Source organism: Nipponia nippon, unplaced genomic scaffold (genome assembly GCF_047370975.1).
Source record: "Nipponia nippon isolate SJK-2023a ecotype South Korea unplaced genomic scaffold, ASM4737097v1 scaffold_3, whole genome shotgun sequence".
NCBI classification, from domain to species: domain Eukaryota; kingdom Metazoa; phylum Chordata; class Aves; order Pelecaniformes; family Threskiornithidae; genus Nipponia; species Nipponia nippon.
The window spans coordinates 66,404,678-66,429,386 of record NW_028262347.1 but is presented as its reverse complement, the minus strand read 5'-3'; the positions used below and the strand labels follow the sequence as shown (position 1 = coordinate 66,429,386).

The following is a 24,709-nucleotide window of genomic DNA, read 5'->3' as shown; positions in this document are numbered from 1 at the left end:
CAGTAGCCCTCGAAAGGGCTGGGACTCTTGTATCATGGCTCATGATGGTGCCAGTTCATCTCACATGCAGTTTTGTATGTGCCCAGAAGGGAGGGTTGAACCTTTGTTAATATATAGCATGTTCCTACACAAAAGACACCCTCCCCCCCGCCCCGCCGAAAAAAAAGCCAAGTAACATAAAGCCCGTGTCTGTGCACAATATAATGCAATATTTTACGTAGTTTAATCCTATTTAGCAAGGAAGGGAGGAGAAAAAGCATTAATATTTAGAAGCAATTACAGTAGAAAAAAGGTAGGAGGATGAAATGGGGAATGACTAATTCTCTGTCAATGAATTAATATCTATATTCTGTGGTATCTACTACGACATTACCCATCCTAATTAAGAGTTTCTACTAAAACAATTAAGTGAAAGGTAGTTGTACTGGGTTGTGGTTAAGACAGTATCTCAAGATAGGAGGACCTGGGGTCAGTTCCTGGTTCAGCCAAAGACTTTTTGGATGCTACCCAATATGTTTACATTCAAGGTTTCAAATCTCCTCTGTGTAAAAGAGCAAGCAAGGAGGTTGTATTTCCAAAGTCCAACACTATGGTGAGGAGGATCCTAATTATGTTTGAGATCACCAGTGATATGGCCCATGGTAAAGTTTACTGGCAAAGACCAACTAAAGAGGGGTAAAGACAGAGGATGCCAGGTGCTTTGAGAGGCCAGCAATACTGGACAGAGAGAGCTGTAACAGATTTTGTAAGTAAAAATAAATTATTTGCAGGAGCACTCTGATGCCAACAGGAGCATTACACAGCTTGCCTTCAGTAACACTCTCCTGTTGTAGAAAAGTCTAAGTCTCTGTACCTAGATTTAATTTAAAAATTAATTTGCCCTTTTAAAGGAAGGGCTAAGGCTTGGAAATACATTTGCTGCATCCTAGCAAGTAGGTTCACTAATAATAACAAAGACCAAAGACAGATTTTTTGCATTAGAGAGAACACTTTATTATTTCTCTGACTAACATTCTTTGCTTTCTTTGGAGTCCTGCTGAAATGTTTTTGATTGCTTACAAGTAGGAGATCAGTTGTAATAAGGTGTGTCATTGTTTCTCATCCCAGTTTATAGCTTTCAGTTGTTGCCAGGTCTGATACTCTTATTTGTGACTTCTGAACACTGCTTTGATTTTAAAGGGACACTATCAATAGGAACAACCCAAGAAGTTTGCACCCCATTCTTAAGGACATCTTACTGGGAGTTAGGCATACTAAGTAGGGCATTTGAAAATGCCCACCACTGGTCTTTTTTGTTGTTTTTATTTTTTAATAGCATGAACTAAACCAATACCAATACTTGAGTTTTTCTAAAAGCCCCCTTCCTGATCTTTAGACTGCAGTTCTTCATTCCCGTGCTACTCTGTGTTTAGGTTTACTCTTTGTATACTAATTTTGCCTACCACTACATTTTCAGCACTAAAAGTAGACTTGTCCAGGTTTCCTGGTGTTCATTCATTCATGGCATATGCAGTGTTACTTGGGTTAACAACTTAGAAGAAAAAAATTAGATTTTAATTGTCTGTTTTCTATCATATTTTAAAAAAATTATAAAAACAATTTCCTCAACATGTGGTGCTGTAAGTTCCCTTCCCCTGTGTTGTTTTTGGACCTGAAGTATTTTGAAAACGACCTCTTAAAAAAACAATAGTATTTTTAAAACCTCTTACTGGAATGCACTTGATTTGAGTTATTCAAAGCAAATGTGGAAGACTAACAGACCTATGAAAATGATCTGTAATGGGAAAACAGGGTTGTTTGCTTAACTCCCCAGAACACATTCTGTTCTGCATGCACGTGTGGGACTTCTTGGGAACCCTATGAGAACTATGTGCACCTACCAGCAGCATTTAGCTCTCCAACATCAAGAAATATGTTTGGACACAGTGCAATGTCACAATCCGCTGGTTGCAAATTTCTGGTAGGAGCTAGACCTTTGGCCAGGAGTGTTGAAATGAACAGGCCTGATGATCTCCTCTGTGAGGTCCCTGCTCGAAGGATTATGCATCCCCTTCTGGATAAGAACAGCTGTAATAGCTCCTGTGCCAGCAGTTCAGCCTGGGGCTACGGGCCAGGCTCCATTTGTGCAGGAAGGCTTGTAAATACATATGCCAAAGTCTTTGTTGCCATAAATGTAGCTTAGCTCCCCTGGTTTCAGAAGAGTAATGCCAGATCACATCAGCTGATAATCAAATCCACAGAGTTTTATATATTTATATATGAATTTCCTATTGGTTTTGATGGACAATTTAACTACTGGTTTGTTGAGATAAATCTTGCTTACTAAAAGTATCAGATGGGGTTTTTTAGCGCTTCTTTTCCCTCTCTGAGGATCATATCATGGGAACAGCCTTTAGGTGCTTAGGAATTTTTCTCCTCCTGTTATCTATTCCCACATGTGCAGACACAGTCCTTCAGTTATCACATTGCACGTAATTGCTGTAGGGAGGATGATGATTTCAAGTAAGAGAATATGAAGCAGGATGAGATTAATTCTTTAAGCAGCACAGAGTCTAACCTCTTGTGTGTGTATCTATTACTTCAAAAATAAAGGCAAGACTCCACTCCCTTTACTATATATAGATTATCAAAAGAATTGTTTTGAAAATGCAATTTTCTTAAAATAGTCACTGAATCACCAGCAAATAACTTCCACCAATTAGCAAAAATTATGGGTCTAAGTTCAGCCTGAAGTGTCTGAAACATAGTGGTTCTAGTTAAAACCCTTTCTGGACACAGTTATAAATTCCAACAGCCATGTGAGGGAGGATGAGAGGAGCAAGGGATGATAAGACCTATGTAAAATCAGTTTTGTTGCTGTTCTTGATGAAATCTCAAAGGAAAGAGGCTTAAGAACCAGTGAGCACATGAATACAAGTGATAAAAAAATAATCATTTTAACTTCATTGGTGCTTTTATAATGCAGGTAGTGAAACAGATTCTTGTGTATACTCACAGAGTCTGAAGATTCTTATTTAGCATGTGGGAAGACACAAAAGGGTGAAAAATTACTATGTCCTGAGCAGTGCACTTGATGCTTACCCATTGTAGAAAACTATCTGTATAAAACAGTCTGAGAAGAATTTGCTGCCAATCAGCATTTCAAACCTCTCTGTATAAATGCCTGTTACACTAAAGGCAGTCATCTGAAGCTCTGACTAGCGGTCAACCTGGACAAAACTTCACCTCAGACGTCCTGAAGAATCCATCTTTGGTTATTCTTATATTGATATAAGCTTCTTAAATTGATATATACAGTGACAATAAGGTGATTACAATTAAAAACACAAAACACCTATCCTCTGGTCACTCGAGTCCTATATAAAATCAGCCTCTTTTCTGAGATACTTCCTGGTTCATGATGGCAACACCAACCACGTGAAGATAGTTACGTTAATTGATGTATGATCTTGATTTGTCTTCAGTGGTGTTATGATCTGATTCAATCTTTTAGTGAGTTATAGGCTTTTGTGGTCCGGGTATTGATGAAATCCACCTTCTTAAAGTCAGCCTTTGGAATGAAAGAAACAATAATTCATTATCTTCATTGCTGATTCTGCAAGGGAAGGGTGGGTTCAGGTGCCTAAAATCTAGATATGGAGCCATGGTAGGGGTCCAGACAGAGCCCTCTACAGTCAACAGAGACAGAACAGGCATCTCCCAGGAGTGACTCTATTCAGTCTAAGATAGGTGAGATGAATCATTGGAGTTGCTCAACTCTCTCCACTGACTGTACAGGGAGCCCATTCTTCTAGCTCAGCTCTACAGACTCTTAACTCTTAGGTGACCAGTGTCAGCTGAGATTACCCCTGTCTGAACAAAGAGTACAGGGCAATGCCAAAATGACTCAGGATTTTGTCAATCTCATTTAAGTGATTTCTGTTGCTTATTAGACTGACTTTTCAAAAATGTCTAGGCATTAGGTAGCCTGCAGTTTTCAGTGCTGCACCTGATATCACTAGGGGACCCAATTTGCACAGGAACAGCAAGTAATCAGCACTTTTTGCAACTCAGATCCGACAAATGTGTCTTACAGGCATACCCAAAGTACCACTGACTTCAGAAAATTCGTGCCATCAGGGTTATTGCTGTACAATAAAGTCAGGAATGTAGTTGCAAAAAAACAGAGACAACAAAATCCAGTTAGAGTTTATATGGGTACAGCACCCTTATTCTTGAACTCAGATTTCTGGTTTGTGGGGCAGTATACTGCTGAGTGTGATGCAAGACCGTTAAAGGATACCACACTAACTAACTTTTTTTGAGCCAATTTCAACAAAAAATCTACAAGAAAAACAAGCTCACTAATAAATGCTAAAGGCCCGAGCTTGAGAAAATGGAATAGTTTCAGGTTATAGGGAATTTTACATGACAGAAATTCTGAACAGCAAGAAAACAAAGAATGAAAACAGTTTGAAATGCAAGTTGAAGGTAGGCAGGTTGAAGTCAACCCAGCTGTGTGTTGAAAAAGCAGTCATAGAGCTTCAAAAGGAAAGAAACAAACTGGTTTGTTGGCTGATTCACGCTGGTCATTTTTTGTTTGATTTTGACTGTGACAGTAAACATTTGCCAACACCTTTCCCAGGCCCTACCTTTTTGGCGGAATATAACTAACACCTGGGCTCGCAGACCATACAAACAACAAGGAGAACAAAACTGCTCTGGTTTTAAAGCAGGAAGCTGCCTCGCCCTGCCTTTGCTTTAGGGCACCCTAGGCCCTCTCTGTCAGGTTGGTTCAGTCAGTGGTGGACAGTGCCGAAATGCTAAGGGCCCCAGAGGACCCACGAGAGGGTTCTAGGTCCGAAAGGACAGATTACAGGTCCTTGCTCTAACCCAGATCTTACCTTTTTGTAAGCATTGTGGAGATCGGTATGTGACCACAAGGAGTAGAGGAGGACTGAAGCAGCCCTACTGGCTTTGCTGAACATATTACTGCAATTTTGTGAAAAGAATGATAAAACATGTTTAAATTCCCACTTCATAATCACAGTGCATGTGCAGACTTCAGCAAATGTAACTTCATAGCATTTTTTCTGTTTCTCTCTCTTCCTAAATGCTGTTTTACTGCTCTTTATGTATTCTAGCACATTTCATGCTGTCCTGACTACTGCAACAAATGCAACACACCTTCCTGCTTCACTCATTCTTCAAAATTAGAGAGAAATGAAGTACTCTATAGCCTTCATCTTAGAGAAGCTGTCATACCAGTTCATATTCAGTTGAGGAAAATACACCTCAACGTAACCAGCATTCGAAAGGATCTTTCCAGCAGGTAAAATCTCTGGTTAGTTAGACAGGATTTAAACTCTTCAGAGCCTCGTGAGGCCTCCTTTACTGCGATGAATTTCCTCTTTCATTTTGTAAAAAGAGAGGAAGGCAAACAGAATAATTATTCATATTCACGAAGCATAAATTATTCTCTTTTGAGTAAACATTGGTTGCATGTGATTACATATTAAATAATGATTAAAGGCAATTCAAAATCTATTATCTAAAATGCCCCTTTAAAAATAATTTTTAAGTACAGTTCTATCAGCTCTATAAAATGTATCTCTGCACTTTTCTGCTAAAGATTATCAGGGCCGTGTTACAAAGAACAGGAAATACAGAAACTTTTTGGGGACAGATACGATCTGATGGTCAGCCACTATATATATATGTTATAATATAGATGATACTGTGCCGTCATCTTCTGAGAACGATTTAAAATGCTGGAACATGGCAAATTTAGCTGTGGATGGAACAGTTGTTATAAGAGATTTTTCTGTATTTCCCAATATGTGCAATTCTATTCACATCACAGTCACTTGTTTAAGTTGTCCTGTACCTTAAGATGCAGTGTTTTTCCCCCCCAGGTGGCAGAGGTTGCAGTTTTTTTTGTCCCCAGGGAAAGGAGGAGGGAAGGCTTCTCAACCATCTTACCTATCATTCATGCTGATGGTAATAATCTTTGGTAGACCATCAGCACTCAGGAGAAGCCGTGCATTGTGAGAACTGCTCTGTGTCAAATTGTACAAGGTGTAGCAGATGGACGCCGTGGTTTCACAGGCAATATCAGACCCCGGGGCAGACTCGGGAAGTATTGAGACCAAATCAGGCAAAACTTCTGTAGCTACAAGTTGGAAGAGAGACAAGGAACTCCATTACTAACAGGTGCAGATTTATCTAGGGGTCCTACAAGACCTTACTCCTCTCATTATCTCCTATCAGGGTGCTGTGTGCTCCCAGAACAGAGTCATGGTTTCAAACCTGCGTTATACTCCCACAATTTAGGTTAAGCTGCGTCCACACTGAATCGGACAGTATGTATTTTGCCTCTTATACACAATACATTAATACCTACTGTACTGTAGTGAGGTCCCTAGGCATGTGCTAGCAGCAGGCTGCCATCTCCTGAGGAACCCTGTGTGTCCTATAGGTAATCATGGGTATAGTGATATACAGCAAACTGAGAAAGGGTGACTACAGCACAATTTTTACTGCTGAATGGTTAGCTCTAAGGGGATGCACACACTCAGCCTTCTGAGCTGGTGTGTAAGCTATCTATTTAAGAAGAATGTCCTATTTTGAAGTCTGTCCCTACTCAAGAAACACCGCATCCACCACTGGATGTGACCCTACCAGCCAACCAAACAGCGAACAACAGCTCTGGACAGCAACTGAGTCCTACTGTATACTGTGAGATCCATGCCACGTGGACCAGAGCTGACGGAGAAAATTAAAGCCATGGGTGGTAGTCAGCTGCTCCCACTGTAAGCAGGAGCACTGGGCAATAGTTTGGGGCATTTTGGGACATTCACCCCTCTGTAACCAGTGTTTCACTTGGACAGAGCGCTTTGCTCTCCATCAGTTCTGTTCATTCCTCCAGACGGGTGTGTGACAAGATTCATGTGTATTGCGATTAAATTACATGCAATTTAGACAAGGACCTTTAAAACTGGATGAACCACCTGCTATGCTAAGTATCAGTCAAAGCAATTATGTCAGACATGATAGCCCATTTTTTCTTCCATTGGTAAATCAAGGAAGGCAATTTTTAGAAAGTATACATTTGGCAGTGTCTTGGAAACATCTGTTCAGAACAAATGTTACTTTTTCAAGTAAACCAGGAAATTTTCTGATGTTTTTCAATCATTTAACTTTTAGAGATGTTTTATATTAAATCAATCACGATTTCATATCAACGGTTCGTTTTGCTTGATAAATATAGACACTTTATCTAGGAAATAGCATGCCCTTCCAAATGTTTTCCTTTGGCCAAAATTATTTGGAGAATATGACCTGAATTCACCTATGTTTTTAGACAACCAAAAAGAACACCTTTTCATGGAGAAAAGGCTCACCTGAAATTCTCCCAGTTCTTCCTACCACGAATAAAGCAAGAAAATGACTGTGAATGTGCAAGATGAAGCACCTTTCTCCAGAGCTTCATGCTATTCTGTCTTTCCCACATTCTTTCATAAATTATTTTTCTGATGAAAATTTTTCCAATTTCTTCTCAGGTTAATTCCTACTCTTTCAGGGGGATTCACCACTTGCAATTTTTAACACCATACGGATTATCCCTTTGAAATCAGCCCCACAACATATTATAATATTTTTGTTAGTAAGGAATGTTCTCTACGGATTAAACAGTGCCCAGGAGACTGTTCTGCAGAATTCCAGAGGTTAATCTGCCCCATGAACCAGCTGTATGCCTGTAATTTCCCCTTCCCCCTCCGGTGGGAACACGAGAAAGGACAACAAATGATTTGAATTTATTTTATCCTATCAGTAGGAAAAAAATTTCAAATATACATTACATTGAAATAAAAATACTTGGAATAGAAATGACTTCTGATGTGAAAATAATTATAACATTTTAGGAATAAGGTCCTCCAAAAAGCTTGAACTATTTTCTCTATAGCATCTTCTAGCTTCCATTCTCAAAAAACTTACACAGGAAAACTGAGAGAGCTGCAAGCTTCCAAAGCTTTGTGTCTAAAAGAAGAAAATATTATTTTCTCCAGAAGAACTGGAGATGTTCTATGATTTCTCCCAAAGGATTACAAAGCTGTGGCAGCACAAAACTCAGCACTCACCTTCCTTTACTCTATTTTAAGCAGAACTAAAACTCCCTCTTCAAATCTGTGTAGATTTTATTTCCATTATGTATTTTCTGAAAGTAACATCAATGGAAGTATCTGATGAGGAACACATAATTTAGAGAGAATTTGAGGCTAGAGTCTTTCTTAGGCAAAACTCTTTATTTTCAACCCTGTATAATGACTGCAAGTATCTGACCTAAAAACCCACGTTTTTTTTTCACTTTTTTATTTAAAGAAGGAAAGCTTAACATAAAGAGAATAGAGAAAGAAAGCCCAAGAGACAATGTTAAGTCTTTGCTCACCTATATCACTTTGCAGAGAGGTGTTGCGAGACAAATTCCTGAGCAGTGAGACTGCTGTCTTCTTTACTGTTGGGTGGCTTACATGCAGCATAGTTCGAATACTTGGAAGGCCATTTGCCTTCTGAACAACAGTCTGGGCTACCGCAAACGGCATCTGTTATAAGGCATGTGGCAATAGTGTGTCATTACCATGAATGTACAGCCTCATAAACAACAGCAGCAGCTTCTCTACATGAATTTAAGCACATTTAAAACAGTTTAAATCCAGAGCTACATATGAGCTGCAACAGAAAAGAAAGGTGATATAAAGCCAAAACATGACAGACGTCATTAGTTTCTTCACCACAAAAGTGATCTGTGGTTGTGTCAGAGCTTTCCTCTGCCCGTGGATTGATTACATTCCACAAAACCACTTTTTTTGTGCTTTTAACACCTACTTATCCCTCATTGTGCAGTGAATAGGCAAAATTCCACACATGGAGATGTACAAAGAGATGAAGCAGTCCCTGTATTTGCCAAGCAAGTAATAGCTGCACTGCCAGTTATTATGTTCCTTTCAATGTTCTTTGATTTCCTTGATCATGTCTGTGAGACAGCGACTTGTCAGTGGTTACCTGATCTCAGTGCTGTGGGCGTGTTGCAGTCCAGCATTAAACTCTATGCATTCACATTAAGAACTAAATGACAAGAAGAAGAAAAAAGCTGACTTACTGGTCCAGTGCCAGCTGTGAGGTTCTGAAGAGCTCCCAGGGATGCTTCCTGGGTATAGTTTCTGGTACTCTTTGCTATTAAGGAGAGATATATCCTAATCAGTGTGGAATGCCAGAGCAATTCAACACCTCTGGGATTGCTCTTTTCCTCAGGTAGTGGGGTGTCCTGCTGCTTCTAAACACATAAACAGATCAAGCCTTTAGTGACCTTATATGACTTAATGTATCACAAGCTACACTAGTCATTTTGTAGCTCTCTATGACCAGATTATTTGCAGATTATTAAGCTGTGAACTCAAATGACAATGTGTAAAATTTCAATATTTAATTATACTGGCCGCTCCGTCCAAAAAGAGGAGATAGGTATGGTGGAAGCTGCTTCTCATGTCTCAGCAACTGACATTAGGGGCTGAGGCCAAGGAGAAACAGAAATGGCCAGCCAGAGTTGCACTGTGGATGGAGCGGGAGACAGCAGAATACACTCCATCAAAACTAACAGATGGGGAAGGGTCATCAATCCTTTTCTTTCACTTTCCCCCTCCCCTGACACCTGTTTTCTCTCCAAGAATTCCCAGTTGCCAGAATATTTGTGATCTGTACCACATGGCAACAAAAGAAGAGGTCCTGACATAGCCCAACAGCCAGCAAGTCATGGAAGTGGCAAGTCACCTTGTGTTGGTTTCACTGGTGAAACCATCACAACACCCACTCATTGGTAGGGCACTTGCACAATTGCCGTGCACGGTACAGATACCACTTAGATCCATCAAAGGGTCTGAAACTGAGTGGCAGTATTCCTCAACTAATGAAACAGTGAATTGCTATGTCATTTTCACCATCAGCAGCTGAACAAGATAATGGGTGTTAGGAAAGGCTATAAATAAATCTGCATTTTGGGGACAAGTAAGTGTCATACTACAAGATACATCAATAACAGATTATTAAGTAGATTACAATCTTATTCTCCAGAAGTTACTACAACTGATTAACCAAATGAGATGTAACTAAACATGTGCTTTACCTCTTTTACTTTTCTACTCCGTGTTCCAAAACAGCCCGGTGTTTTATCATTGCTAGAAATATTTCTTCTTGGCATATATATGGTCTGGGCATAACTCTCAGGGAGCTCTATCTCTAGCTGGTAGGAAAGATTGTGAAGAATGCACACACAGTTCTCTGTGGCCTAAAATAACAAAAGAATAGAAATCTTGAAAGCTTTGGCATGTGTTGAAGGGACATGTATAGGCATGGGAAGAGCTTTCATTTTTGGATCTTTAATAACTAACTGCAGAGCTTCTAATGGCCTACAGAAGAGCTAGTCTTTGTGCCAGTGATCCACAAGACTGCATTTACACTGATAAATTAAACATGCCCTGGGATGTTCCTGAGCACTGAGGCCAACTGGTACACAGGGTTTGCATTTGGAGCAGGGTGCATGCCTGTTGGAAATGGTCCTGGGACATTATAATTCCTGAATTGTGCCTGGGAATTGTTTGGGCGAGCGCTATTTGGCACAGACCAGAAGTGTGCCAAGGAATGTTTAAGAGCAAAGATGATCTCACGTACACAACTTGCCGTAGCTTCAACAAAAGGAAAGCTTTGTATCTTTCCTAAGGAGGAAGCACTTCTCTGTTGTAGAATGCTTTTCTAAATGGATGTGCCTTTCTGGGCATGGCTAAGGTCAGGTCTACAATCTCTGAGTGATGAGTCTAGTGGCAAAGAGCTTTATTACCAGTTCCTCCTTTTTGGAAAGTAAAAAAGGAATAAGTGGTTTTAAGACAAAATGCAGCAGGGAGCTATTGGCACAAGTGTAATGTGCTGGATTCTCCCTGAAGCTAATGGCACTGAATACAGGGAGATGGAGAAGCTTAAGTAACTAATCCTAGAATAGAGCTATAAATGTGCAGTAATTACCACTACACAGCACAAGCTATAGCAGGCACGCTAGAAGTGCCTTACAGGATATGCTTAACCTTCTCATAAGTGACAGCTGGTCTTCTCACCCAACTTCACCCAGCCAAAGAGCAAGCAACTAGTCTAAGCAATGTTCAGGGTTCATCTGCAGTCAGTGGTGGGAGAAAGAGAATGAGAGGAACTGGCTTCTGGAGCCGTCCACAACTTTGTAGTTACTGGCTTAGGCAGAATGTATAACTTCTAAAAAACTTAGGAAAATCAATCTCATTCTAAATCGTGCAAGCTCCTTAATTACACTGCCACCCAAAGAGATTCAGATTCTTCATTTCCTAAGGGGTTTATAGCACTAAATAGACAGGAAAGTAACCAGATTAATTTTTTAAGCTTCTCGCTAGCTAGCTCCTTGAGAGAACTGAAAAGATAATATCTGACTTTCTAGGTGTTTCAGTATCTCTGAAAGCTGTGACTTTATGTCACATTTTAAAAAAAGATGGAAGTTTCTAGCTCTTTCTGGTGGTTCTGAAAATGTTTTCCCAAAGCTAAGGTATGTTAGTCTTTTAGATTTCAGGATTAAAAAAACACTTCAGAAAGCTTCTTACTAGACTTTCATCTTTGTTGACAGTTCTAAAAGCCCTGGAAATAAGTATAAGTTTGGCAGTTATATCACAACTGTTTCTGAACGTTGGTTTCTAAACAAAAAAATGTTCTCCTAGCAATTTCCCCTAGAAAAAGACCTTTAATCTCAAAGAATACCTTGTCATTAGGCTCATGGTCTGCAATAGCTCCTTGAATATAATATACAAGAGAATCAATCAAGCCGTTGCATTCTCTCATCTTTTTCCTTCCTTCTGGGCCGGCAGAGCTCTTGTTTCTGTGCAGGAAGGAATATGCTGGTGAGAAGAGATTTAGTCAAAGATATTTCCTTTTGCCCCTCTGACAAACTTTTACAGCTAAATCTTAAAGATACCAAAGTTAAGGTTGACTGCTTCCTTTCTTCAGCACTGTAAGATAATCTGAGCCTCTGCTAAGTAAAACTTTCACTTCAGTGAACTCCCAGATGAAAACACATACTCCAGAAAGACAAACTGTTGTGTTTGGATGGATAAGGTAAGACCTGACTCAAATCTTCATCTCAAAGTTGAATTAATCCTTTTTAAACAGTCAAACAAGCTGAACTTCTTTTCCATTATTCAATTTTTAGTTATATTTTTAATATTTAGGACAGTAGCTATGTTAAATATCAGAGGAAAGATACCTGTAAAAATTTCCATGCACACAAATGTCCTTTAGTGTTTACCTACACCAAACCAGTTCTTGATCCATGATGACCCATCAACAGACACATGTTCTGAGAGTTTTAGCAACATTTGTACATTAACACGTAAAGATAACTGATGTCAGTTATGGGGCCAAATTCACATGGCAATTCATGTGCTTGTGGAAATGCTCCAAGGGGTGCTAGCGGGCAGGAGGGGATGCAAACACAGCTGAGCCAGTAGGTTGGAGCAGCAGCTCAGACCCATTACTGGGCAAGAGGCTGAGGAGATGAATCGCCAAATGTGGCTGCCATGGCCATCACTGTCACACCAGCAGCACGAGACAAGGAAGAGGAAAAAGTACACCGTGCTCAGCCAATTCCCAGCTTCCGCGAGAAGCTGCTGGCATCTAAGCAGAAAAAAGCTGAAGCCATTAGAAGCTGCTCAGTCAGAGAGGGAAATGCCAGATGCCTTCTGTAGATGCCTTCTGCTGTTCTACCACAGTGGCTCAGACACTGCTCTGCATGCTTTCTGCTTCCTCCAGACTCAAAGGAAGCCACTGCTTGCCCAGCAACATTTTCTGTGCTTTGTAGTAACCCAAGTACAACTTGAAAATGAATTATGAAAATGATTTAAAAACCCTTGAAATGCCAAACACACACTTGCTGCTTGAAGTTTGGCTCTAAATAATCTACTGATTTCCAGGGAAGTAACAACACTTAAAGTTTTGGGGTATAATTATTTTTACAACTGAACAAACTCTGAATTATGGAATCCTGGAATTATAAACTTAGGCCTCATTATTTTGGACTCCTGCAGCTCTGCTGGCCAAAAGGCTGCATGGAATATCACATTCCAGCTTCTTTGTTTGAAATAACATTAAATATAACCCAATCTTAGCATCCATCACAAACAGAGAGGGACATGTTCCTTTAGATAGTTTCAGGGAGTTTATTTTGCATGCTTACCTCACCCACTGGAAATTACAATGGTTTAAAATTTTATTAACAACAAAGCAAGTAAGGTACAGCTTTAAACTTTGTTGTGGCTTATGATTGTAAAATGAATGTAGTGTTTTATATACTGTCAATGCAGTTCTGTTTTTTTCCCCCAGGAAGTACATATTCAGATTAAATACTAATGCATTGTAATTATAGTTTTACTTCAGGTCATGCTGTTAACAATATCACTAATTATGAGTACATTTATTGTCTCATGGAATTATATATCACAGAATCAATATTCAGATTCCTCAATATGGCCTACTATAGACATCACTTTGGAATTTAGTTTTATCTATATATGTCACATTCAAGGCATATCACCCTTTCATATGTTTATGGTTATACTGACAGAAATGTACATGCTACAGCCCTTCTAGTGCATAGCAAAAATAGTTTCTGAGGCACACAGACAAAAATACTATTAAAAGATAAGTGTGGAATTTCCCTTGCCAAAGACACTTCAGCTGATACAGTATTTTGTTTTGTCACAGTATGTTATTCTAAAAATCCCCGAACTTTTGACAACTATGATCATGATGAATGCCTGTGGGAGGAGAGGCCATCACCTGGCCTTGCTGCCTAGCATCAGTCTGGTGGGGCACATAGCTTTATAGCTTAGGAGGCAGAGCAGAGCCTGAATCAGAGGCACGGCCCTGTTCTGCAAAGGAAATGAATTACTGAACTCTGTTTCATTAAGAAGCTGATGCTCAACTGTTCAGCCAGTCAGAGATATCCGTGTGTGTCTGTACACATATGGCCACTCCATTCTCCACCTTTCCCTGTTTCCTTCTCACCACGACGTGGACTGGGAAGGGAAGAGCTTTTGCTCTCCCACTCGCCCAATTACGGTTGTAACCACCTTACTCTGAATAGGGTCAGAGCTGGTTTGAAGGCAGAGAAGAGCATTTCAGGCAAAACTTCAGTTGACAGTTTAAGTTTGTTTGCTAATTGAAGCTTGAGACATTCCAGGAAATAAAAATATTATTAGATTGGGGAAAAAAAATATTTTTGAGAAGTGTCACAGAAATGTAAATTAAAAAAAAAAAAATTTGAAACAATGTCAACATTTTGCTTAGAAAATTGCAATACTGGCTTCATCTTGGCTTCCCAAGATTTGAGGTTCCTGACAACCGTAATGCCTTCCTCTGAGCTCAGGAGTTGGACTCTCTTGTAGTGGAGCTCCTGGAGACCTTGAAATACTCAGTGCTTGGGCAATTGCCATGGTTGGGTTGGCCCAGTATTGTGGCTTGTGGCAAACCCCATGGCAAGACTTCAGGGATACCTAGAAATCTTCAAGCCTGCTGTGCAAGTTTGTTTTACCTGCATTTCATCAGAAGTATGCTGAGACAAATACATCTGTGGAAAAAAGGATCAGCTGGAGTCAAGATCAAGAGTCTTCTCATAGAAAAACTCTTCTTCTACCCAATTTCTGATATCTCCACCCTGTGTCAGTATTGAACGGCTGGGAGAATGCAGCATGGGGAGAATGCAGACTTAGGGAGATTGCTGCTTGTAGGGATGCTCTCCTTTGAACGACCCAGAACTTAAGTTTTGGCATCACCTAACTATTAATAATCTCTGACTTCTGGCATGCTTAGATACGGTAATCCTGGTGACATGCTCAAACTATACCACATGCTAGTGTGGATGCATTGTATATATCTATGTGCCTCATTTATCTCATCCTATATTTGCTGCTTCTGTTCCCTCTTGTACACATGCATGATGTAAATATATCTGTAACTGAAATAGCCGTTTGCCCATTTTCCTGTGGCATTTGTGGAGGATCAGCTAATTCCCTATTGGCAAATATTGTTTTGATCCAGAGATGTAAGGTAAATACAGAGAAATGTAACATAGTAAAATGAAGTGTGATTTTTGAAAGAAACAGAATGATAATATATGTTTAGTAAGATTGCAAATGGCACCAAACAAAAGGGATGCTACCTTTAAGCCAGCAGTGAGTCACACACTGGCAGAGTATGTTGGAAAAGGTTTTTGCACTGCTCTGAATGATCCACACGATTGATAAGATGAGGGCTTTTGCTCCTGGGACTCATTCTGCTAAAACTGGCAATTTGAATTTCACTCAATTACGTGATAACAATTTCCTGAAGTAGTTTGGGAAATTCTATTCCCTTCATGCCTTACACAGTTCAAAAACGCAACAGGGAGGGAAAGGTATCCAGGGATCTACAAGGTAACTACAGGCGCCAGGCTGCAAGCTGCTTGCTGGAAATGACAAAATTCCTTTCAGGAATTGGGGAAGCAGATAAACTGAAGAGGAGGCAAGAGAAGATAAGAATGGATGGAAATAAACTTAAAGGAATGGCAATGCTATGCAAGAGGCCTTGGTTCAAAGACTTGTTATCATCAGCCATTTGTTTTACGTTCTCTCTTAGAAGCTTCCATTATGAAATTGAGCTGCCATTATGCTTTTCAACACACAGTGAGAGCTTTGGCTTCACTTCTCTCCAGAGCAAATGGAAGTAGACGTTTACGCAGCCTCTTGGTCTGAAGTGCAACTTCCTCCAGCTACAGCTTTCCACCATCCTTGTGGGTCACTGTGTAGTTCACAAAGAACTTAAAAGGGAGCGGGGACAGACAAAGCGTGAAAAATAATAATGAAAAAGGAAGCGTTACTTCTGTTTTACTGGCTGGGGAACCAGGAACAGAGAGGTTAGCTGACTTTTTTGGAGACAGTTGTCTAGAAAGTTTTGAAGAATTAGGATACATAGGGCCACAGGATGCTCCAGTTACAGAGCAATTAAAAAGGAGGAGTCTGCAATGAAACACAGCATTGTGTGTTGCGATTGCTAGCTCCAACACTTAAATGAAATGTTTTTCAGGAGGAAATGTGACCACTAAACATAAATTTTGGAAAGTTCAGCATTGCAGAACTTTTGGGAACAGCTTTTTCAAGATAAAAATGGAACAAGAAAATTATCAGCTTTCAAGGCGTAATACAGACAGTCTTCTACTAAGCCTTCCTTTTAATCAGAGGAAGAGTCATGCCAGAAATTCACTTATGTATATAAATAATATTCAAAACCATATATTCTGCATGCTGTTGGCATCTTACCCTTTCAGACTCAGAGGAATATGGAGGAAGAGGCTAAGTATCTTGAAGATTTCTACCCATTTGTATTGGAACTGGAGACAGAACTATTATGTGTAGGACTTTCAGGACAAGAAAAAGTGACTTTACCTTCAAAATCCAACAAGACTTGCCTGCAAAAGTCTGCAGTACTCCTCTAGATGGTTTAATACACCAATTTTACTTTTTCAGCTTGTTGTCAGGCAACCAGTGAAGTCTTTTGATTTGGCTTACTCTGCCTGTTCAGGGCACAGTGCTTCTTATCATATTTCAGGACTGAACAATACCATTACTTATTCTAACTGCTAATGCAGAATTGTGTGGTGTACATGGCTTCTTTTTATTGTGTTAAGTTTTGTGACCTGCAATTTCTGTAAAACTGTGTCAGAAGCAAAGCTTTAAGACAAATTACAGACCTAGAGAATGGGATTAACAAATCCTTCTAACGTCAGACTTCCTTATCAGTGACTGCATACACTGACACAGGCAGCCAAGACTCAGGACTCCACAATACTTCTGGCAATAACTGGTTAGCAGAACAGGGAGTGTTCTGGTCATTCACTCATTCCAGTGTTAGTATCTGCAATATTATCTGCTAGACGTGGATTCACTTCTCCTCCTGAAATTCTGTCAAAGACGATGAAGAGAGCTTTAATTTATTACTTGGTAATTGTGTTGCACAGCTCATACGCCCATGTCAGATGATAGTGTTAGGTTTGGACTGTGGGTGTCCCTTTCAGTCAATAGGTGTGTGTAACTTTATGAAAAGAAGTTTTGGCATTCTCCTGTAAATAAGTACTGTACTATGTATAATGTACTGCACTTCAAAGTACTACTTTTACCCTGTAATAGAAGCTGCAGGCTATATACTTTATCAACATGCACAACAAACATATTAGTATTACAAAAGGGAAGACTAATTACAGATTTATATTCTGGCAAATATATATACTCTTTAAACATCTTCATTAATAACATAATTCCCTCAGTGCACAGTTTTTTACGTTGTGGTGTGCTCTTCTAGTTTTCAGCATTTCTTTGCGGAGAGATTTTTTCTTTTTAATTAATACATAAGGAAGGAATACTAATAGTGGCCTAATTTGGGAGGTGTGTTGATTTCCAATAAGGAGACACAAACTGATTAATCTTAAAAATCTCGGATATTTGGTCTGTACAAATATGATAAGCCTCATTAAAAACTATTCTCTGCTAGAAAGTATGTTGGCAATCCTGTAGACCAACTTTACCTGTGAATTTTCAAGACCTTCTTGTTCAAATTATAATTTTCAGTGTTCAAGCTCTTAAAAATGAGAAGGACTAGAATATGGACATTATATTTTTAAAATAGGTAACACATCCTTAAACATCTAGATAAGGGCAGTTTGAGAGACTTTTCATTACAGCTGCAGAGCTAACTGCAGCTCTGTAGCAGCCCCACTCACTGACTTTCTGTACAGAGTAAGATATGTTCAGAATCTACTCTTATTTAATTTAAAACAACTCGGCTACTGTTACACCTTATTTGTCACATATCAAGTTGTGTCAAATTGCTGCAACAAGCTCAGAAAGAGTAATACCACGTTAAAACTGAGAACTATCCTGTGCCCCCATCGGCTGGCTCATAGAGAAGAGATGGTTCCAGAGTCCAAATGCAGGAGAGGAGCAGGTCATGAAACCACAAAGTGACACACCTAACAGCCAGACTGGTTTCTGTACAAATGCAGCTAGGGCTAATTAATACAAAAGAAGAAAACCTGCTTCATTTCATAGACAACACCACTAGTGTTAGCTAGAGAGATTTTATTACGGGTAGTTAATGTTTCTCTGTATTTGTTTTTGAGCCACCAGAGTAAATAAAAGTTAATTATTACTTAGAGCTTAAGTTAAGTAGTAGTTAGCGAGCTGACAGGAGTACCTGCAGAAAAAGGTGCTTTATTGTTGAGTATTTTGTATAGCTAACAATTCATTTGTCTTCTGAAACCACATGAGCCAGATACAGAGCTGTTTACACGGTAAAAATTCATGCAATACAGATACAACCTCTCTGCTATAGGACATATTAGCAAAGCAGGTATGTGTAAGGCAAAACTGGGCAGCTTCTCAGCCTCTAAATTTAAAATTTAGTTCCTTGTACTTTGCTAAGAAGAGCTTAAAACTCAGGCCCTGCCTTTGCACTCATACATTACTCGTTAATTATTTCAAACTATGTCCTTTCATGCATTTTTGAATGTGTAAACAAAAGACGTGCATCTCTCATACTCCTATTTACTTAATGTGCAATGACTTTGAACTTGCAAAGGGCCACAGTTTTATGGACTGTTATTTTTAAAGGTGTTTTTATTAAAGATGTGATTTTTATACTTCAGTCATTTAGGAGTGTGTTTACTGAGGCCTTTAGTGTTTCTTTGTAGTAGTTGCTACTGTGTTCATGAGGCTATTAGCTGACTGCAGTAGTAAATACACGACTGTAAATCTATTTATCTACCTCATGGTTCAGCCTGGCCTCAATTTATTTGAATTTGTGCAAAAAGTTGGACAGGGCTTACTTTGGTTTAAAAAATGGCTTTTTCCTAATTTAGGTTAAGTAATTTTCTAATCAGTTTAGCTATAGATTATGATACATCAAAGTAAGCATCTTTGGCAGCAGCTGCAAACTGAACACTTCTCTGTGCTTGTAGGTACCATGTCCCCTTTCCAAGTCATCTATTTAGATAAGAAGTTATTATTGCTCAAGATTAACTCTATGTATTTATCCAAAGGGTCCTTGGAGATGCTACCAAATGTAACTATTAGTTGTGGTTTATACACTGACTAAAAAAAAAGAGTGACTTGGCCACTGCTGAGCATGTTCTACTTACTGCCCAAAGGACTGCTCCCGTGCCTGGTAAAGCTGGTAGGACTCAGCAGGTATTACAGCAGGTGACCAGACCTTGTTTCTTGTTTACATAGAATCAAATTCTCTAAATGGAGGCATGTGATGATAAAAAGCCTGTTAATGCCTATAACTGTGTTTTGCTCCAGCACAACTAAGAAATTGTGTTTCAAAGAAATAAACCTTACTACTTTACCTGCTATAGTCTAGGACTCTTCATGGGGTTTTGCACTATTACTTTTCAACAAACACAATTGTAAATCTGTTCTGCCAGTCAGAAGTATTGACACATACTCAAACTATGTAGAAGAGTCTTAATTATTTTGAGTTTGTAGAGTAGGCATATTTTTATGCGACTCCAGTGGATAGTCACTTCTTATGATTCATAAATTTTAGAAACTAAAATGAAGCAGGAATTGTTTATGAAAAAGGTATTAACAAAGTGATTATAAACAATAGTTATATGGGTCAAAGAACTTCACATCCTATGAAAGTGTCACTCTTGTATTTGTATCAGCAGATCATACAACATACCTAGGCTTTAGAGGTCACCATGCTATACATCCACTACAGCACTGGTCTTCCCAAGGGGTGCACAAGACAGTCCATTGGGGTGTGGGAAAGAAATATGTTTGTACCATTAAAAAATAAAATTCAAAAATTAAAATAGTGTTTATTTCATCTTTATATCATCCTTTTTAATTTCTCTTTTTATGTATGCTTTACAATATACATAATATATTAGTACAGTAGTACATGTATATAATTTATAAATAAATAAATATGCGTATACTGAGGGAGTGTTCTCAAAAGTTTTTTACTGATAGGGGTGTATGATTAAAAAATTTTGGAGACCACTGCACTAGAGTCTTAAAATAACTTTAAAAGGCTCACACAGGTTTAAAGTTTCTCTTAAGTTACTGTTAGCTTTTCTCCAGTACTAATTTGTAATACCACTCCTACAAGCATGTAAAAAAGCTTTGTTTTTACTACTATCATCATCAGTCAGGGGCTAATACTATACATCATACCAACAAATGTTATTCAGTGACGTATCTCTTTGACTTCAATGCAACTATGCACTGCAACCAGGCCTCTGATTACTGTCTTCTGTTATGGATATATTTAATCTGTGGAGTACCCATCAAATGAATATATAGGAGCCTTATAAAGAAAGCTGTTTTCATTGTATTGAGCTGTAGTTCTTCTGGTCTGATACACATGAGGCATTTCAAAACATGATCTATATGCAAACTCTTCTCTTGAAGCCATCACAGTTCAAAGCAAGAAAGAAAATAAGTGTGCAGGCCTGTTTTATCAATCATCACTATTGTTTTGGGTACCTGTAAACTGAGTGCTCACCTCAAGCATCCTGTGGCATTGTAGAAGATATCAGGGTCAGGTAAAACGCTTGACTTTGGGTAATCTCGATCTGGCCAGCCTGAGTAAGGGATGAGAACAGCTTCGGTCAGCGTCTGCAAGGCTTCTCTAATCAACAGGTGCTTCAGCTGGTCATTGGAGGACAAATTCCACAACAAACCTGCAATATTCAAAATAAAATCAGAGTGGCAAAAAGACTCCCACACAATTTGAAAGACGTAATCTCAAACTGCTTGAAATTAATGAGTGAAGGAGCCTGCCTGGCACTTGATATCCTGAAGAGGAGCAGAAGGGGGTGATAAGAGTTCACCAGCCCTGATCTGAGGATGTGGAAATGGGGCAAAAAAAGGGGCACAATTATCCATGTAATTAAAGTCAAATCTCTACATAGTTTAACGCCTGACTGAGAAGTGCAGTTTTCCGTGGCTCTGCATGTGCATTGCCCATCTGCAGCAATCATCTTTTCCATTACCAAAGTAACACACGCTAAACAGAGATAACAACACTGATGCCAGTGATCATTCTCCACACTTCCCAGGAGGAATTTGTCCCTTCTGGATGCCTGGTAAGACTAGTTGCACTTCCAAGTACCAAGTAAAGACCAATGAGCAGGAGAATAAACTCACATGCAAAGGGGGTAGACAGGAGCTACAGAGAGTGAGTTTACAGGTCTTTGGAAAACTGCTGGAAGATGAGAGATGCCCATTACCAAGTTGCTCCAACACTTGATAGCAAAATTCCTCATAGGAGGGACAGCTGTTAAACACTGGTTGGCCGTTACTATCCAGACATTGGTCACTAAACAAATCATTAAGTAACACTGCACGCCTTGTCTGCTCACAATCTCCAAACACCAAAACAAATCTCAAATATAATCTTGTATAATTGATTAGCTTTGCTTATGTTCTATTCCAACAGATGACAATTCTTTTTAAAGTACTCTTCCCCTGAAAAAAGACATGTATTTCTGCTTTTCACTACAAAGGCATTCATTGTTTCCCCAGCTTGCTGCTCTAAGTTTCACAGTCCTCCTCCTCCAAACACTGGCAGAGTATTAGTGAATGTTCCTTTCATCAGTTCGCAACAAAAAATGTTTCTTTTGTATCTCCTTACACTTTGAGTTTAATTTCAGCTATTGTGAGCAACAGTAAAATCAAAACAAAAGCCAGGCAGAAGCAGCCCATTCCTTCTTCTGGGATCAGCTCTTCAACCTCTGAATTAGGGGATAAAAGGAAGAATGTACTTTCCTGAAGGATAAGCAAGCCTTATAAGAAATCAGACGTGCGGTCCAAAGGGCATTGGTAAGGGAAGCAGGTTAAGACAGAATGGCACAAATGCAAAGGCACAAGGACAGAATATCATATTAAAAGGAACAAGTGCATTTTGAATCATAGACAGATACCTAGAATGGAATTGTCAGAACAGAATTTGAGACGTTGCTCACACTGTAAATTTTCCAACAAAAATCCTACCTTTACCCACAGGCACTGTCTCACTGGGCTCAGAAGGATTCTCTCAGTGGCATTCTGGGTGTGGATGAATTTGTTCACATTAGAAAATGTCTTTAGGAGTGGGCTCTTTCCTTGCAGCTATGCTATAATGTATTCATAGGGGCATAGTTTCCCTTAGATGGTTATTTGGGAAAATGGGTGGGGTCTCCTTTTAAATTTATATTTCTTTTAATGATGGTTCTGTTTGTGCTGTAATCTTCCCTGGAGGAAAAATATTCTTTCATTTCTTGGATTTATGCTGCATGATAACAAGATCAAGAGGTTAGATACTCCCTGGAGGCTCATCTGGCTTACCTTCTAAAGCTAATCTTTTTTGTTTTTTTCACGCCACAGCCATTTTACTTTCTGTTCCTCAGTATGCTCTCCAAATACTACAAAATGCCATTCCTGTCTTGGCTCCTGCATTGTCTCCAAGTGAATCCTCTCCTACTATTCAGGAGTAACCTCATTCCTTTCCTAAGAGATTTGCAAGAAGTTTGTTTATATGTCAAACAAAGGACAGAGCCTATGGTTCCTTTACTTCACTTGTATCAAATGAAGCTAGCAAATTCAGTCAATGTGATCTTGAGGAGGTCTCTTTCCCCCTAAGAAGAGGTCATATAAACACAGAAATTACACAGCAAAAACAGGCAGCTATTTTCTGCACAGGGGCATTAGGTAAACTGGTCCAACAGCAGCTTTCAAACCACTGTCATAAGCACAAAGCCACTTTCGTGGGGGTACTGGTTTGGTGCTTTTTGTGGGTTCTCCTGGGATACACAGACTGAGAGGCGGGACAAAGCACTTGCCATAATCAGCATTTATCTCCATACACTTCTATTGCTTTCAGTTTTTCATAGGCATACTGCATGACTATGCTCAGACTGTATTCCTCAGCCTAGGTCTTGAAGAAAATACAGGCCATCAAAATACTGTTTGAGAATATATGATACGATATGGCTTAATATCAGGCAAGCGTTTGTATTAACACTGCTGGTACTAATAAGCCAGTGACCTTAAAGATAAGCTTCTAAGCCTGAGCTGTACTTATCTCATGTGCAGAAGTATTAGATCATATTTCTGACAGGTAATGAAGTACGGTATGGGAAAACTTCTGTGTCTCGGAGTTTTAACTTCCTTCTCTCCAACAACTTCCTTATCTTCCTGTATTTTTGTCAGGTGGAGTGCTTCGGCACCATGCTTCCCACACAGCAGTAGAAACAAAAAACTTTCCTCTGCTGAGCTTAGACATCTTTATTAATGAGTATCACATGCTGTCGGTCCTTGGCCAGGAGTCTTTCACCGGAGTTCAGTGTGGTATTATCAGGTACCAAGATTATTTTGCTGATCTTTTATGGGGGAAAACATTCAGCTAATTATCATATCACACATTTGGAAGTCTCTAATTTACAGTCAAAGTAGGCAAGTAATAAATATGATGTGGAAAGACAGATGGGCTTCTCATGCTGACCAGGTGGAAGCCCAAAGGTTCTGCTTTAACCTTTTCCTGGAAGTGTTACAACACTGCAGTGTGATTGCATGCATAGCTATGATATTCCACTAGTCCTGTAGGAAGCCAAAGGCAATGCAAGAGGAGAAACAAAACTTGTAGGTGAGCCATCAGTCAGACAGGGAAACTGTTGATCAGCAGCATTTAACCATTTTGGTAGAAAGGCCCTCAGAGGTTTGCGTTGTGCTTGGAAAAGCATTATGTTGCAGCCCTTCTCGGGCTACGTAGTCAATCTGTACAGGACAGTAATTCCAGTCTTTCCTAGATATCACTGTACATGCCAAGATCACCTGGAAGCACTGACCTTAGTAAGCACACGCTTAACAGTGATTGTCTACCTCCTGTCTGCAGCCCCTCCTTGCCTGCCTTTGAAGTGTGGCTGGGAAGGAAAGTGGCTGGAAGCAAAGTTAATATTCTCATAGCAATTCATTCAACCAGGCTGCCCTTTGCTCTGTAAGCTCCTTGCATCTTGCTAGGGAGCTGGAAGAATTGCTCAAGTGATAGCAAAAAGCATGCCGTAGTGCCATTTTCACCAAGCGACCCAGTGTACTGCCTCCTGACTGCACATTTGGCCTTTAACAAAGTGAGAAATACTTCTCACTTGGTGTATTTTTAAAGTCACCCCTTGCAACTGATAGGCATGAAAGTATATCAGAATATTTTGCTTTATGCAAACTACAACATCCTGCTTGATATTGGTTAAATGTTTTGTTGGTGTCTTGTATGCTTTGTAAGTAAATATTCTTGTTCAATGACAGCAGTAATTGCAGACAGAAGGTGCTCCTTCATCCATTTTCACGCTGGTGAAGGGGAAGACAGTGACATTCACAATATCTGTATGAGTTATCCTGCACAAACAGTCAAAGTTTTTGTCAGAAATTATGAAGTTGCTAGCAAGAAAAGATCATTAGCTTTCTGGACACTATACCACCATTTTCACTGCTTCCCGCACTGGTGTGTAACAGCACTGAGAGACAACACACTATACAACAAGTCACTAAGTGACCCAATTCTGCATCTGATGAATGTGAAAAACTTTAAAACATTT

The 24,709-nt window shown here is 39.5% G+C and overlaps 1 protein-coding gene across 1 annotated transcript in view; it reads right to left on the bottom strand.

The window, feature by feature from the left end:
- Positions 1–2,920: 2,920 nt before the first annotated feature.
- The window catches only part of PKP2 (plakophilin 2), a 43,609-nt gene continuing 21,820 nt past the window's right edge, over positions 2,921–24,709 (bottom strand). Inside the window, exons 6-13 of the mRNA XM_087767145.1 lie at positions 20,644–20,821; positions 11,806–11,923; positions 10,160–10,321; positions 9,140–9,313; positions 8,429–8,582; positions 5,962–6,151; positions 4,884–4,971; positions 2,921–3,550 (exon numbers count right to left, since the gene is read on the bottom strand). Coding sequence (XP_087623271.1) covers positions 3,482–3,550; positions 4,884–4,971; positions 5,962–6,151; positions 8,429–8,582; positions 9,140–9,313; positions 10,160–10,321; positions 11,806–11,923; positions 20,644–20,821 — 1,133 coding nt within the window. The 3' untranslated portion in view covers positions 2,921–3,481. The remainder of the gene's footprint in view (positions 3,551–4,883; positions 4,972–5,961; positions 6,152–8,428; positions 8,583–9,139; positions 9,314–10,159; positions 10,322–11,805; positions 11,924–20,643; positions 20,822–24,709) is intronic.